The sequence below is a fragment of the Patiria miniata genome, unplaced genomic scaffold, assembly GCF_015706575.1.
Source record: "Patiria miniata isolate m_02_andy unplaced genomic scaffold, ASM1570657v1 HiC_scaffold_4, whole genome shotgun sequence".
Taxonomy (NCBI): domain Eukaryota; kingdom Metazoa; phylum Echinodermata; class Asteroidea; order Valvatida; family Asterinidae; genus Patiria; species Patiria miniata.
Genome location: NW_024037071.1, coordinates 2331997 through 2349966, shown reverse-complemented (window position 1 = coordinate 2349966; position 17970 = coordinate 2331997). Strand labels below are relative to the sequence as shown.

At 40.4% G+C, this 17970-nt stretch overlaps 1 protein-coding gene across 3 annotated transcripts in view; it reads right to left on the bottom strand.

The window, feature by feature from the left end:
* The window catches only part of LOC119739790, a 126845-nt gene that overhangs the window by 46930 nt on the left and 61945 nt on the right, over positions 1-17970 (bottom strand). For all 3 annotated transcript variants that reach the window (XM_038214864.1, XM_038214866.1, XM_038214865.1), the window contains exon 10: positions 14804-15610. In XM_038214864.1, the coding sequence (XP_038070792.1) occupies positions 14804-15610 (807 nt within the window). The remainder of the gene's footprint in view (positions 1-14803; positions 15611-17970) is intronic.

Sequence of the window (17970 nt, the reverse complement as noted above, 5' to 3'; positions counted from 1 at the left end):
CAACATCGGTAATGTAATCATCTTTATCAACCCAATCAATATCTAAAATGCCATCTACAGCCGCTGCAAATATTGGAGCAGTTGATAGCAGCGTGCATATCAACGATGACATTTAAGGGGCTTACTCTACATGGATGAAGTCCAGAATCCAGAATCTGGAACTTCCTGTCTCTCTGGTTTGACAACTTCACCATACCGATTTGGGTTAGATGAACTTTTTGAGCATTTAGGCCTATGTGTTTTGAAAAATGCTTAAAAAACTGAAACACTGATATTCAATACAATGGCCATGGGGGGGGGGCGGTTACGGTCTACATGTATGCATTTCCAGCAATTAATGAATAGTTAAAATTATTTAATTGATATCTCCACAAAATCTCCAAGTTGGCCAGGTCAGGTCTGGCCAAAACTTAAGGTTTACAAGCCAAACACATCAAATCATGTTTGTTTTTACAAAATCCAGCAAAATCATCCTATTGGCCTCATGGAAAAATTGCTATAGCCTCAATCTTGCAAATTCCTCCATTATTTCTTGAGTATGGTCCGTGGAGGGGTGACCACTGCCTGAATCCTGCAAAATCCTGCAGCAGTGACCGTCAACATGTTGAGGCTTGGCCAGTGACATCCTGGAGCAGTACGGAGGATTTAAAAGCATAATCCAGGCCTATATTTATGCATGGCTGAGCAAAAACAACACAAGGTCGGACCCAAGACCTTGACAAAGTGCATCCTACGAAATCAATAACACACTTTTGCCATGTAACCTCCAAATTCCTCCACTTTGGCAAAGAGGATTTTGAAAGATTCAGGGCTGTTAGGGATGACATTCTCAACGACCAAGTACATACATCCCAAATTATGACCCTTAACATATTTTATTGCATAAATTAAAGACACCATTTCACCAAAAGTTCGTAACTTTTAAGTTTTGCTTGTTCATTTTCTCCTGCAAAAGCAAAATTTGGAAAACTCTCTAATTCTCTCTCTCACTCAAATGTAGTGTGAATGACCCTAGGCCTTGCTTTTCAATCGCCCAAATGAGTTTAACACATGTGGACGTCCGTGGCTCTGATCATCAATGAACCCAATGAAATAGTCCTTTGATTGGGATTGGTTTGGTCACTGATTAGATCCGGATGATTGGATGTCCGCTGCTGCCAGCTGGCAAAGAATGATCACACATCCTTGTGCCTTTTTAGAAGATCATAAAAATTCAAGCTTTTGCCACCACGAAGCAATCAAAATTGGCAAGCTTAGGCCCAATAAAAAAACAATTAGTTTCTCACCCGAGCTTTTTGAAAAAAAGGAGTATGCAGGCAAAATGTTTTTGGTTTTTTGCCAATGACGGATCCAAGATTGCTTTTGATTGTCCTTTTTTTTTAAATCCACCTCATTTGAGAGATTTTTTTTCCAAGACAGATGATTTTTTTTCCTCAAAATTGCCATCACTTTTCTAAGACTAGCTTTTCAACCTCAAAATGGCTTCTCATCATGTCAGAAACCAATATTAAGACTCAAGATATTTCTGATGGTGAAAATATCAGAAAATACAGCAGATTTCGCCGCTAACCCAATCTCCCTACTGTCTTTTACTAAGTAATGGACCAAGGTTTGGGAGGTTAAGGTTAAACAAATGTGAAAATTTAACACACAAAACTGTGGCAGGAAAAAAGGAAGCAGGTGGGGATGAGAAACTGGTATATTGTTTTATTTGGCCTTTCAGAGCTGTTCTCCTCCCTTTGAGCCCTAGGTGTCTTTTGGATGGGGACATTGGGACCATATCTTTCCTGTTGAATGAATGATGACCTGCTCCTACCTCTCAATGAAAGGATAGCCAGGGGTATTCAAACCATCAAAGTCAATGACCATGTCTAAATTGCCTCATAAATCTCAGGCCGAGACACTTCACCAACATCTATCAGGCCACAGGAAACGAGAATTCTGTTTTCCGTTCAGTAAAAAGAAAACTTGTAAGGAATCAGTCTTGCCTTAATTGGAATGAGTTTGTCAGGCTAGTCATGAGGTCTCTGAAGGATGTCAACTGATTTCTTTTAAATTTAATCTTTTTTTTTTCAATCATGCATCTGGTCTTTTATCTACATTACACGACCATTCTGTTCTGAGCCTCAAAATGGGATCTTTGCGAAGTTTGCAAATAAACATGCCAATAAATTTCTGGTAAAGGACAATAAAATGAACCTTAATATGTCTACATTAATACGAAACTTGTTTCCAGCAATTTTCTGTAAAATTGAAAAATGTGTGCACTCGTTTTATTCCAGATACATACCCAAACAAATCTTTCAAAAAATCTTTAAAAAAAACAACAGACTTGAACAGATAGCTTGCTTTCTTGGTAAAACCTAAAATGAATCTTTAGGACTCACAAAAAATAAACAAATAAATAAATAAATAATACAAAAATAATAAGGAAAAAGGTGAACAAAGACTTTGGAATCTAGAAAAGAATAATTACTTATAAGAAGTTACAGGGAAAAAACATCCAGAAGTAAAAGCAAAAAAAAAAACCTGAAAATTTCAGGATTATCTGCACATAAATAACTTTTGGGTTCTTGCTAGGGCACTCATTTTCCCTGAGGACAGGTTTATGTTGAGAGAGGTTAGCTTGTCAGTTCCACCAGCAGCGCCGTCTTGAATGACAAGTTCACGGACTTGGGGGGGGGGGGAAGGGGGGAATCCTCCATCAGTCTACCGAGAGATGGTGAAGGGTATGGGAAAACACAGCCTGGGGAGATTTGAAGATTTGAGGCAGGAAGGTTTAGGGCAGGGCAACGAACTCACCCTGGTCTTCAACATGAGATGAGCGCATGCATGTATCTAAAAACCACAGGTCCATATCACAGAGATGTGTAAAGCACTCACATTTGCCGAGAACATTCGCTCAGTAATAATGTGTTACAGGCCAAAATGTCACCTGATGTTTTACTTGAGGCTGCCGACGTTTGATGTTAACCTGCCGTCATTGATGCATTCCCTGCCAATGCTTGCTATGGAAGAACCTAGCTAGGTATTATTTGTTTAAATCGGCCCTACTTTTGTGTGCCTGGCCTGTCCTGACCCGGCCTCGATGAAATTGTGAACAAAAGAAGAGTTGGTATTGAATTTGTAATCGAGTACAAAACTGGACAAACACGCAGTTCACCCCTTTAAGATGAATATTGATTACGTGTATTCCTACACGTGTATGGTTAAGTGCATCCGAAGGACATTGGCACAGTTTCCTCACAGCAATCTTCTTCATTCATCCGCTGCACGTGTACATGGCTGCACGCGTAAGTTTCAGAACACATGCTAAATTCATCTCCGTTCTTGAAATAAGTCTTCAGAATGTAAGAATGCAGACTTCGAATCGGGGTACAAAGGGACAAGGCTACACGCTCTAACAACGCAACAATGTGACGACACGCCAGTAATCAAGCAATACGATGCGTTCATGGCCAAATATAATTTAGTGTAATCCTGTTCTGTCAAATCAAGACTGAAATCTGAGTCAGAAAAATCAATACATGTATTCTATTGGGAATTAAAAACAAACAAGCTTGATTCTCAGATCTCGGAAGCTGTGGGCCAACAAATTCGTGTTCATGCATGAGTCGCGTGATTGTGCCAAGTAATTTCTGGAATGAGTAGTGTTTTGAGTTAAAAAAAAAAATAAGACTTATGACCCCAGTGACCTCGTGATGACAATTGACCCAAGTTTGGTCACGTGACATGTTGGGGTTGGGCTGCTGATACTTTTTACAAAGTTTGGTTGAAATCGGTCAAAATATGTAGGACCAATAGACTATGTCAACGTTTGTTACTAACTAAACAACATGTAACTAACTAACTAAATAACTAAGGAAGAGACACGATGATCTGCTACCTGCAGCTAAAAATGTTGAGATGATAACATTATTTCCACTGTCAGAGTGACGGATAATTTTTTCTTCTTCGCTCAAGTTGGCTGTCACAGTGTCATCTGGAATTTCTTCCTGTCTGCTGGCATGCTGTCTGTAGGGGTGCTGCCTCCAGCGTGAGAAGACGTGACGGGAAAGTGCCAAGTGCAAAGTGGGAAAAACAAGCACCCCTTTGCGCTGGCCCACATACCACAGCATTTTTTAATTGTGCAAAATGTAAGACTCGTACATGTTCGTGTATGTGGTTTTTGGTAAAGGGGGTTGAAGTAGATACGATGCCCAAAGGAAAATATTGAAGGCTATGTTTAAAACCCAAATTTTTTAGGGATGAATTTGTCAATGTAAAAAAAAAGTCCAAAAATTGGATAAAAGGTCTGAAAGATGCAAATACCAGAGCATTTTTAATTGTGCAAAATGTAAGGCTTGTTCATGTTCATGTATGTGGTTTTGGTAAAGAGGTTGGAGTGGATGCAATGGCAAAAGGAAAATATTGAAGGCTAGAAAAAATATTTCCCATTTTTTTAGCGACATTATTGTCAATGTAAAGAAAATGTCCGAAAATCGGATGAAAGGTCTGAAAGATGCATTTCTTTCTTAACTGATAGTGTTTTTTCTCTCAGCTTTTTTTTTCAGTCTGATTTCAAACTAAAGTCTGAAAAATCTCATGACTGATTTTCTTTTAAATAAGCGGGAAGGCTTTGCTTCAAAGTTACAAGTAGGTGACTCGTAAAATGGTTAGGTGGTATTACATACTTTCTGGCAATGTTAGTTGGCATTCCTTTTGTACTCTGCACCTTTTGTACTCTGTACATGTTAAATGCATGCAAAAACAGGGCCCTTACTGGGTCGTAAACGCACCCATTTCAGCTTGAATCACATATTGACCTTCCTATTGTTTGATCAGTCACCGACAGTCAAAAATGTATTCCTCTTCCTCTGCCATGTATTTGTATACGGACTAGTAAAAAATCAGTCAGATTACATTTGTGTAAACACTGTGACTATAGTCAAATACCATCAACAGACAGAAGAGTTAACTACACAGCTGGCATATCAATCACCTTCAGTCAAAGCATGACTATTATCAAGTTCACAAGGGAATTCCTTACTGTTAGAAACAGTCACTTGATTGATTTTGACTGCTGTGATGGCATAGCTGAATTTGTCAGCGAGAGGGAGGCTATTTTTTTTAAATGTGTCAACTTCAGAACTGTACCCCAGGCAATATAATGAAACCAAACAAACTTGAAAAAATATTTTGTAAGCCCAATCATTAGAGGTTCAACTTTGTTCTGTTGTTTTAAACGGGAGTAAAACAAATCTAAAAAAAAAGGCTCCTAAGTTTCTACATCTTTTGCAAAGAGCTTCAGTTCCACAATCAGTTGAGAAAGGCATTTTGTGCAGGAATTTTGTAAGAGAGGTCCCTGTTTCAAATTCTTGACCACAAATATTTCAATGACCATCTTACTCCTCGGGACAAAATTTGAAAAGGCCTCACCTATTTTAATAAGATACCATTATCCATTCCCCCCCTCCCCCTCCCCCTTCCCCAGGAGCATAAAGTGTCACTGATTGCGACCATTGATCCACCAGCTGGAAAATAAAGTCCTCTAATCAGCTTGTGCAAAAACCTGTATTAATAATCACTCCCTTTGACTGTCAGCTTAGGTTATCAGTCACGGAAGCAGACACTGTAACATTTCTGGTGCCATGTTAGCCTCCCGAGTCCCAGGGTTCAAGGTCCAACTCTACCACTATCTCTCTTCTTCAAGTCTTTTTGCCCCGTTTGCGGTTTCTATAGTGATCCACTCGAATGTCGCATAGTTCAGATTTCTAGCAGACTAAACTGAAACATTGACGAAGTCCACACTTCACAGCAAAACACGCCCAAGCCAGGTTTATGGGACGGCATAAATAAGGCACCTGTACTTTTGATAAGAAGTCGATCAATTTTGTAGATGTTTTACACAATTGCAACTTTTATCTGTGCTGTACATGTACATTACATATCATTCAACAATAAAAAAAAAGGCATTGTTTATCAGTGGCAGCATTGAAGGGGGTACAAGTAACTGTGGAAGTGTGAGGCAAAGACATTTTTTAGGGGGGGGGGCTTAGAATCAAATATCTGATTTCTAAATGTTGATTGCTGATGAGTGTCCCCTTTGCCCCCCCCCCCCCACTTAAAAGGATGATCTACACAATGTATACATACATCTATTGATGAACATTTACATTTATCAGTTTAAAAAGCTCATCATGAATAATGAAGGACAGTTATGCACATTTGCCGGTGTTATAAAATTGAACTATCAAACCACAATGTAAATCAAGGTTAACTCTCAGACAAAAAAAAAAGTGCATGGTGATGTTTACACAAATGGGAGGATTTTCTAGCTCAAAGCTTTTGCAAACTTGAAACAACAAATTACATGCAACCAGAAACCAGGCCAAATGAATCAGTCAGCAACCTGTCCCTCCTCGATACAAATCTGGCTGCTATGCTGCTGTGCATACTACATGTTCAAAAACCGTATGTAGTTGCACAATTGCATACATACCGTAGTCTTACCTTAAGTTGATACCCTTTTATGGATTAGCACAGGTGGTAATGGTATCCCTTTCGTCGAATCGAATGGAAGTTACCAGAACTTCCTATGCTAACACTAAGTGAACGGAGTCTTCTACGGCCGCCAATGTGTAAGAATAATCCATGGTTTCTTGGAGAGTTCAACTGAGAAAGGTCCCGAGCCTTTGGATGTGTGCAGACAGCGGTGGTGAAGTTGATGGAACCAGCTAGAGCAAGCAACCGTTGTCGGGGCCGGAGATTAAACCCAAGTGTTGGAGGTGGAGTACAGCGGGTAGCCCATTCTGGGGCCGGGGTGATCTGATGCTGGGTATACCATCCGCTGACCTTTTTGCATATTATCACTGTCCATCATCTTTAGTCAATCACTGTGCAGCCTGGCAACCGGGGTGCCAGCGTGTAACTAGGCCCATACCGAGTTAAAAACCAGTGTGTGAGTATGTGTGTGTGTGTGCACAAGACAACGTTGCCCTGACCAGACTTCACAAAAACTACACCCACTCTATCTCTTGTTTGATGTAGTTTGAGGCTCAGTGGTGGTGGCTGTATATCATCAGGTGCATTAGTATGTAAGCCCAATATCAAGGGGTTCCTACTCCTAGACTAGCCACAGGGCCTTGGGGAAGAAAGTTTGCGGTCGAGTTGTTGTTGAAAATGAAAACTGCAAAATCCAAAGGGATGCTGGCTAGAAATCGGCTTCCCCAAGTGATTTGAGAACATAGGTGGACCAAAGTCAGAGTGATCGAACATGGTGTCACGCTGTCTTTGAGACATTGGTTATGTTGCTGGCCAGATACTGGTATGTCCAATTTGGCAAAATCAACTGTTTTTGTCCAGATATTGTCATGTGTAGTTTAGTGGTGCATGTAGTTGGTTACTACAGCTGGTAATTTGTTCAATGTTCTTTATATCTGTATGTTAATGTTTTAGATATTGGAAGAAACAAAATTGGTAGTGGATATGGCTAGTTAAAATACATCACGCATGGTTAAATGTAGTTGGTTAAATTGGAGTTGGTTGAAATTTGGTTGGTACAATGTAGGTCTCAGTTTGGCTGGAATTTATGTCACTGGCTGTTGGGGTTTGTTGGGATTGGGATGGGTATGGGGTATATGGGGTATGGGTGGGTGGGGTGGGGTGGGGTGGGGGTAGGGGGTTGGGTAAGTGGTAGGCCGGCGGGGTATAGGGTAGGGGGTAGGGACTAGTCATAGGGTAGGGGGTTGGGGGTAGTCATGGGGTAGAGGGTTGGGGTAGGGGGTTGGGGTGGGTTGGGATAGGGGGTTGGGGTGGGTTGGGGATGGGGGTTGGGGTGGGTTGGGGATGGGGGTTGGGGTGGGTTAGGAATGGGGGTTGGGGATGGGGGATGGGTGGGGGTTGGGCAAGCATTGTTATTCAGGTTGCAAGAGGTTACACAATAAACAGAAAACAAATCGGATAATCTCCCTTCAAAACTTAGAAAAGTCAAACCAGCAAGTATTAGGGCCTAAATACTGGACTGAGGCAAGTTGAGGCTCAAACCAAAATGCACACCGTCTTTTCTTACAAAGATTGGAATAAAGCTAAAAAAACACAACAGGGGGCAGGAAAATCTGGGAATTCTAGCCGGACCAGACTGGGTTGGAGATCCGTCCTGGCCTTGGGTCCAGGTTTACGGGTCTCCATCCGCAGGTGTCTGAACAACTTGGATCATATACCCCTCGGGTTACCATGATTTGCCCTTTGGTGCACAACGGGAGGGCGGTTGAGCAGAAACTGAGTCACAGTTTATGACTCCATTTGTCAGGAATTCTCCACGATGGGAGATGTTTTTCAGGTTGTGTAACCCAAGGCAATTGCTTTGTTTTTGTTGTTTTTTAATGAAGAGAGATATTTGTTTCTAGTGGTTTTTGGTTTCATCTTCTGGAATATTTCAAGTGTAACAGTTTGTTTATTGTTTTTTCAATGTAATATTTGTAGTAAGTTCACAAGAACCCTGTGCTTTTTTGGGATAAATCCTTACTAATAAATACTCTGATGAGTGATAGGTTTATTCTCTTTTGCAAAGAATGCAGTACACAGGAAAATGGAAAGTTACACATACCTTTAAATTTCATTGTTTTAATGTACACATTTGTATACATTATACGTTTTGGAGGCAAGTTGTAAATTTCTTTTCTCGCAGGCTGATTGTAGAATCTCTCAATGTTTTAGTCACAACCAAAGTGTGGAAACTAATTAAAAGTCTTCATTAACAAGAATGTACACAAGCAGGTCATCTGCAACATCTGTTTAAAGGGAATATACATCATTTGCTTTTGCTGTAATTTTCTGAAATGGATGGAATTGGGGGGTTGGAAATATATAGCAAATATAGTTACACTGACTTTTTTGAGGTTTTGGGTTCGAAAATGCTATAAAAAGCAAGAAAAACGATCATTTTCCTGTAGTCTGGTTCCCTGACTCCATATAAGAAGAAACAGAGCAGTTTACATACATTGGGGAATTGTAAGGTCGGGGAACCAGTCTAGCTGGCTCGTACCCGTTCATAGGTTTGTAATCGAATGCAAACAAGTGCGATGGTCAATTAGGGCCAGTATTTGAAAAAAAGCCAGTTGTTTCCAACGCTGATCGGCCGATCAGCGTTGGAAATTGATACAAAAATACCACTTTTCTTGAAAATGACAGTATACCAGGTGCCATGATTTTACAGGATGCTTTACACTGTCATTCACTAACAGTCCAGCAAGGTATTTCAAAATGATTTGGTAGTTTTATTTTGTGATGTTTGCAAATGTTGTATTTTCCCTTTAATAACAGAGGTTCAAAGCACTTAATAAAAACAAGATTCCCTGAGTTTTCCCCATTATTTCCCTGAGCAATTTCCAAAACTGCATAAGAAATATTTCCACTTTTAAGAGGTTGCTGGGAAGTCAAGAAGTGGTGCAGCACAGCCAATTGTGATTGTCTGGAGAGGTGTGTAAAATTCACACTGCATAAACACTATAGAAAAAGCCACCATAGCCAGTCAGTCGATGAACACAACTTGGACACAAGATGCACATTTGCCAAACTGATGAAAACCTGTCCCTTCTGAGTCACTATCAAATTCCTTGAGTTTTCCTTGAGTTTTCCCCAAATTCCCTGTGTTTTCCCTGACTAGGACAAATGGAAATCCATTTTCAAGGTTCCCCTGATTTCCAGCGTGGCTGGGAACCCTGGTTATCAACCATCTCTTGCGAATAACACCACCTTGTTGGAAGTCACAAAAAAGAGGAAATTCAAATCTTACCAAGACTTCGTACAGTGTTTTTCTATTTTTAATGGCACACATGGGACATAAAGAAAGAGGAAATCTTGCTGATCCGAGGAAAAGTTGCACGCCTGCTTATAAGAGGGTACACCATCGTCTGCTGTGATTTACGGCCAATAGAGAGTCCCGTTTCCTCTGGCCATTACCTCTGTATCATATATCCCAATTAAACCACATCCCATCACTGTTCAGGACACTTAAGATGCAATCTGAGACCTCCCTCTTTGAAACAAACAAAAAATGTACCGGTAAGCAGAAACACTGACTAAAATAAAAACGCATCAGATTTTAGACCCACAGTAAAATTAAGCATCCTTGACACAATTTATACGTTGTCCCTGATATTTGATTCTCAGCCACATCTGAAACAGGAAAGAAAAACTGAAGCATGACGGAGAAAGAATTTTCAAATGGCAGACAGCTGCATTGTGAAGTCAATGTGAACTGATAAATTTCCTAATAAATACACAAATTACCCTGCAGTTTGCAATAGCTGAACAGTTAGATTTGAGGGATTTTTAATGGAAAGAAATGATGAAATGATAGGTTGGGCAAGAAAGGGGAAGCTTGGAAAAAAAATTTGCAACCTGACGCCACTTCCGCGATTGTGCACAAAGTCTATGACAGTATGGAGAGTCAAGAATTTTTTTTAAGTATTTCCTAACAAAATTGGAAATATTTCTCAGTCCCAGATTCATGTCTTATCATCATTTTTGCAATGAATGACCTTCACTGACCGAAGACGCTATGGGGACAGTCAAAAAATCCCACACCTCGGTCCTAATTACCCTAACAATGAAAAACTTCCCAATAACACAGTGACGGCCTGCCCACGCATACAAACGTACTTGCACACTTTGCGCATTCCTGTTTAAGAAAAAAAAGGGGAAACTGGATATTTTTACAGGCAGCAATAACATTTCACAAAGTAAATTGGATGGAGCTTTCAGTTACTTTATATAATTTAATTTTGGTTTTTCCTACTTGGTTCTCCGATTATACACAGTTCCAAAAATCTCCACGAGAAAATGCCTCTGGGAAGTAACACGAAGCAAATGGAATCCTATTACTTGGACACCGGATAACTTGTCAAGTTCAAGGTTTTTATGAGTCCAGCAGAAAATTCAATCCAATCAGAATGAATTTCCGGTCAATCCCCTTATCAAATTATTTTTTTTTCTTATCTTTTGGGAGAAAAGGATTCTTCTGAGAACTCAAAAGGGGGTCTTTACAAAAGAGTCTCAAGGCAACCATTATCTTTACAGCAGAATCTTGGCATGGCATTCACCTAGGATGAACTCTCGAGGCAAGGCCGTCTTAAAACTGTCTAGTGATACCACTCAAAATTCTTCCTCTCTGAAGTGGATGGCTCTGCGCTGTGTCATCAGAGAATCTGATCTCGCAATTTCTGAAGTCAAAAGCACCCCTGCTGCGCAGAGATTTGCTGGGGTGAAACCCAAGCGACAGACATGTCCATGAGAAGGAGCAATATAACCGACGTGGCGCAACGATGCAGAGAAGCCCTTTTTATATTGGCTCTTATCAAAAGTGATGCGCATTCCGTATGCGTGCCACTTCTACGCTTTATGACAATCCATCAAGTTAATGTTCGTGGAGTTCAATCCTCAATTATTTTTTTTTCCGGCTTGTCCAGATTTTTACACAAATGTGGAGTGTATTTAACAACATGTTCGCTTACAAGAATTTTGATGACTAAAGTTCATTGAGAAACAAAAATAGTGGGGTCAATATGGGTCAGTGTTGCTAAGTGTGCTCACTGCTCAAGGAGAATTTATTCCTTGGGTTGCAAAGTGGACATTATTTATTTACAAATGTATAAAATCATTTTAAAGTTGAACAAAGAAATTGACTGGGGTGGGGTATGAACCTATGACCTCCGGATTGCCGTTCTGCTGCTACACCATCTGAGCTATCCAGCCCTATGTTGGCGGTTCCCCACAAATTGTGTTTTAATTTCAAAAGAAAATCAGACGGTGCATAATTTCACAGGTTTTGTTCCAAACCTAGCATAAAAAGGAGGGAACATGTTAAAGTCGGTTTTGGCTTTAAGAAATGTGAAAATATAAAGAGTATATTCAAATTTCACACTCTGCCATGTACATAAATGTTGCAAATGTCAACTGAAAATGGCTGAAATGCATTCAAACATTACGGCCACAGAACTGAAGAAAAAAAATTCTCACAAAGTCGAACATCCTGTACTTGGAATGGACATGACATGACAATGTTTCCTGTATACTGTAATTCCCTGAACAAAATTAGAAGCCATTCTTGAGTTGGTCCCATGCCCGCGCACATGCCGCACGCGTTCTTAAAGACGAGGTGCGCGCATCTCTGTAACCCTATTGGTTGAAGGAGCCCGGAGTGCGTGCTCAGCACAACTCGGGTGAGCCTGGTGCCTCCAAAAAAAATGGCTGTCACCAAATTAGTCTTTAAAAAAGCGGAATTCTGTCCATTTCGTCAATTCATTCATTTTTTCTACTTCAAAGCAAAAATTCCACGCGTTCATGTGAAGAGTTTGTTACCAAAACGCGATAAACGCCTTTTTTTCACCTTTTTTGAAATCCTGCCCCCTTGCCCAAAGTCAGTTTGGACGGCTGTTCTACGGTTAAACACAATTTAAGAAAACAATACAGCGAAAAATGGAGTTTAGAGAAAGCTGTTACACTGTGTATGTCTTAGGTTTTCATAACTGTAACTTTTCTCACTAAAGTGGAACGCCATTATAACGAACATCGCAGGATCCACCGAAATTGTTCATAATAATTGCGCTCTTTCCGTACAGCGATTTTAAGCTGCTGGTGCTCCGGTACTAACTTTTCAATAAATAGCGCCCTTCAGAAATTCACCCTTCACACCCTGGTAGTTAATGAAAAGACAACTTTGAACACGTGCCAGCTATTGAATTATGTACAGAGTTTTTTAGCTTACTGCCTACAGCAATGGGTGGCTTTCCCCTTCCATTCCTTGGGGAAATAATAGCCACTCATCACATCTGCTGACAGTTTTGAAGAGCAATGTTCAGTACGTTTTGTAAAAAAAAAACGAGAGCCAAGCATGATGTTCGGTATAGCCGAATGTTTGGCATGGCAGTGTTTGGTATGGGCTCCGTGCACCAAAAAAGAGGGCGCCTTTTTACCTAGCAACGACGTCCCATGGGCGGGACATTTAGCTGGTTGACGCGCATCGTTCCTTGTGTGTGCCGTACGTACACCAGGGGATTTTTACTATGTACACACAGTGGAACGGCCATGCGTCGCGGCAAAATTGCAGTCAGGCAAGATGGCGTCGGTAGGTCAACCCCTTTGCCGGTGAGGGGGTACTTGTGAACGGAGCGGATAGCGAAGTTCCACTGTATTTTTAAATATACATGTAGGCCTATCATTTAGGAAATGCACAGTTAAATACAATCCTTACTAAGATCACATTCTCCAGAAGATGTACCAGCATGCATACACTGTACATGTATGTATGCACATGTATGCGTCAACAAAGAGAAACCACCAATTTCCCCCAGCATCCACCAAATCCTGTAGGCCCTATTCACTGCCAAAACATGTTGTGATTGTGGCTTCTGTGTCTTGCTTAGCAAAGCCACGGTCCTCTTGAGTTACTCGATTAAAGTTTACTCTATTTTCTGGCATGTCTAGACTCCAAGTGTCAGTTGAATAGAATGAGTCATGCAAATACTCCCACTCAAAACTAACATGGTGTATTAAAAAAAAAATCTTGGGACACTGAGATCAAACAATGAACTTATGAGTGTAGAGTGCTACCAGATCAGCCAGATTAATTCCGCTACGTGTGAGCATGTATTTAGCCAAATTTATGATTTTCAGGCTACGGTGATTTCAAAGAATCCATTGTGCATTACGATGGATGTATGTATGCAATTCCAATATTATGAAAGGCAGTGGAATGATTCAGAGAAATGATTCAAAACTCCTTGTCTGTAATCTCCTTGAGCATTACTAGGTATGGATGTATCGGGTTTGAAAAGTACATTTTTTTCAGGTTTATTCACTGAGCTCTCATTAAAAAAGCTTTGTCACTGACATTAAATAATGATGGAGTTGCCAGCATATAATTCCTGCTGATGTCGCTTTTTTCCTACACACGCTTGCCATACAACAGTCAGGCATGCAACTGGAAAGTCACCCCCCAAAAAAGAGGAAATTCAAATATTTCCAAGGCTTTGTACAGTGTTTTTCCATTTTTAATAGCACACATGGGAAGTAAAAAAAAAAAAGGAAATCAGCTGATACGAGGAAAAATTTCATGCCTGAACAGTAGTCCAAATTCAGAATAACAGTAAATTGTATAAAAATTGTATACAAGTTGTTAACAAGAGACAAAGTCAAAATAAATGTTAAGTTTATATTACTGGTGAAAAAAAACTGAGCCCCCCCCCCCCCCAAATGTCTTTCACAATTCACAAGGACCATGAGTTGATCAGCCGTACCTAGTAAGCCACCTGAAATTGATATGAAAAATTTGGTGAGATTTTCTCCGCTCTACACAGTATGTAGGGTTTTTCCAACATACATGTACCGGTACATGTGTTAGTTCTGACCACCGAGCGACAACGTGCCGATCAACGTGCTTGGCCAGCAGAAAAAAGTTTTCTAAAATTTGCAGCAATGACATTTTGTACTATACAACAGATTAATAATAATACCTTTATGCAAAATTAAAACTTGTACATTATAATGATTCAACAGTTGCTAATATTTATTGTATGAAAAAAAGAAAGAATGAGTTTTCCGTTTATCAAACCATTCAAACATGGCGGCGCAGTGTGTCTGCATTAGAAAATGACACTTACAATTTTTGCTCGAACGTTGTATTTAAAGTGTAAAATAAAATAACTTAATGTTTTCTAATTTTAATGAAACCAAAGTTTGTTTAATATAGACTTTTAACAGAACATGCAGTGATATCTATGAAACTTTAGGCTTTCCGGTTTTAAAGTAGGTGTACTCTTACCTTCTTTTTAAGTCGACTCCCCGCCATTTCTTTCACGTGAAACATTCTACTTCCATACAATGGTAGCTGCTTACAGAACTCCACGTACATCTGCTTTGCCCTTGAACCTCGCTCGCTGGGGTCCCGTACATCCACCAGAGCGCCGGAGTAGCACTGGAAGCACCTCTTGGCGGACTTCTGCACGGCCCGGACATTACTGTAGCCGTGCGGCAGGCATTTCTTTACTTTCTCCAAGCAGAGTTTGTCCGCCGCATCCTCTGGAATGTTGCTGGAGTGCGTGACGATTATGTTGGGGCCACCTCGAGATACCGCTCCGCCTGTCCACGGTAATGGGCTGTCCTCATCACTGATGATATCAGGGCTGGGTTTATGACATCCGGAGGTCTTGGGGATGTCGTACCTGTCATCCGAGCTCTGGCTGTAGTGATGATGATGAAGAGGAAGGGGAGTGTGGTGAAGAGGAAGAGGAGTTTGGTGCAGGCCGTGGTGAGTCTCACCATCTGGGACGGGGCTCTGACGGCCAAATTCGTCCTCCAAGATAAAGTCGTCGATGATTGGGGTCTCAATGTCTTCAGCGGGCATATCCAGTGTGACTGTGGGCAGGCCCATGGCTGGTTGCCTTGTGGTGGATGCCGGCTGGTTGGGGTTGCTGTGGTGGTGGTAATGGTGGGGTTGCTGGCCCTGCTGCCGGGCATGTGTGGTCGGCGTGTGGTGGGCCGGTGACTCAGCCAACAGCTGGAGAGCGGCTAGTTTCACTGCATCTTCCTGGCTGCATGGCAGATGCTCTTCAATAATCTCACGGTTCAGCTGCATTGAAGAACATCAAAATAAACCACTCATGTAAACACACCATTTATCAAACTTCAATACACAATTTGACTACATACATTGTACATGTAATAAACAATGGATTATTACAATCAGACACGAATGTCTGTATGTTCATGAACTATTGATCTTTTTGTGTGCTTTCTGATTTTGGAGAATATAACCGGCTCGTACGGTCATTCAAAACTCCTTCAGGGATAAATGCGACAAAGAGTGGGAGAAAAACACAATAAAACTGTGCCCGTTGAGTCAACATCACATTCAAATGATAACCGTACATGTTTCAACACCGAGCCAAAAAAGTGTGGTAAGTTCCGCTTTCCTCTCCCGTTGGTGGTTGCTGTGTGCTTTGTAAACATGGCCAACCAAAGTCCATGAATGAGAAGAGAAACAAGGAAGTGAAAACAGTCACCAGAAAAAAAAATATTAATAATAACTAATCCGACAACAAAGACAGTTGACAAGTAAATGCACGTGTGTGCCGACTTCGTCGAAACTGGCCACAGAATGATTTGTGAAGGTGAAGGCACCTCAATGCCCTAGCAACAGATTCAAGCGCGCGACTTATTCGCAACATGACACCGCGGAGGCTAATGAGGAGAATTAGGGAGGGTTTTCCCTGACGCGGACGATAAGCATCTAACCTTTCTGGGGCTGATGAAGCACACGGCTGGAGCGTCAAGTCACCATTTCAAAACACCATTAAGCAAGAATTTGGTCAAGCCAGCTCTTGGAAACCCGAGAGAGTCGCGCCAATTCATTCCTTGAACTCTGAGCCAATTCATTCCTTGAACTCTGAGCCAGTTCACTGATAAACTGGCGAGCATGTTACTGATGGTGTCATTTTTGTCACCCTTTCATATTGAATTTCTCTAAAACAGAGCATACATGCTTGTCGTATACAGATTTATTTTTCTGTTTCCTTGACATGTCTTTATTTAACAACAATCATATTAAGAGGGTTCTGTTCTTAAAGGCATTTAGGATCATTTGCATAAACCTCAAATGTAATCTACCGAATTATTACTAAAAAACTTACATAGATTAAAGATCGTACAGGAACCGGTACTAAATACCCCGTAAAATTATTCCGTCTGGCTTGTTGCCATTTAGAAGAAATCAAGAAATATGATTTCAACGACCAGTCAATTGACTAATTTTTGGAAATCAGTGCTTTTGACAAAATCATGTTTTGTGATCAAAAGGTTGTACATGGTTTTTCACTGTTTTCTCAAAAAACGTAATATCCACTGAGCTGAAACTTCAACAGGTTAATGTTTGAACATTCTTCTTTGAACGTTCTTCTTTGGATTTTGAGTGGGATTAGGCCTATTATTGTGAACATGTATACAGTATGCATGAAAAATATCCTAAACGCCTCTAAATGGATAGTTCATCTGCACAAGAGACTTTTAATTTCAAATTAAAATTCAAAGTGCCGATGGACTAATGTTATTATTCATGTGATCCTACTATAGTTAAGAAGGCCATACTTAAACAACTTAAATCTACCGTTAATTTAAGTAATAAAGTTAAAAGAAAACTGTAAAAACGTCAATAATTCACCACAACATCCAAATTTAAAGGGAAATTGTCCCACTTATATGACCAGTGTCACATTTTCTCTTGATTTAATATTTATAGAGTGTGTTTACTGACTCATAAAAACTTAATTTCTATACAGTGAAAAAATTATGAATAAGATTCACTGTTCAATTCAGAAAGACCTGAAAACAAAATTCAACTCAACACTTACTCAGTATGCAACTGGGAAGTAGCAAAAAAAGGATATATGCCAAGCTTTACAAGAATTTATCATACAGTGTTTTCCAATTTTTAATTCAATTTAATTGAGGCATACATATAAGTGTGAAATAAAAAATGAAGATATCAGCTGATCCGAGGAAAAATTGCAAGATTGTTAACTTACAAGCAAATTTCATACAGTACATTATTATTTATGTACCGGTATGAGCTTTTTGAAGGTGTAAATATTTGTTTTCTGTTGTTTGATTCCTATTTTGTTTATGACGGGCAGGAAAAAGTCCACAGAACACGTTTCAGAGTGATGCCACAGATGTGACGGCCAAAAACTAAATGATTTCTGGGGCCAACTAACCCCCTGCAGTGTCGGACATGATATAGATGGATTCTTATGGAGTCAGGTGAGCAGACTGGTTTTGCCCCGCAGTGCATTGTCTGGGCGCCGGCACGTCAGGCAGGACAGGTACATGCGGACAGGTGTATGTACTCATCACTGTATACATAGTTTTTCAAGTTAACGGTCTATGTGAGCTAATGGCGCTGCTTGTTTGGCTGATTCTAAATGCCATGGGGGA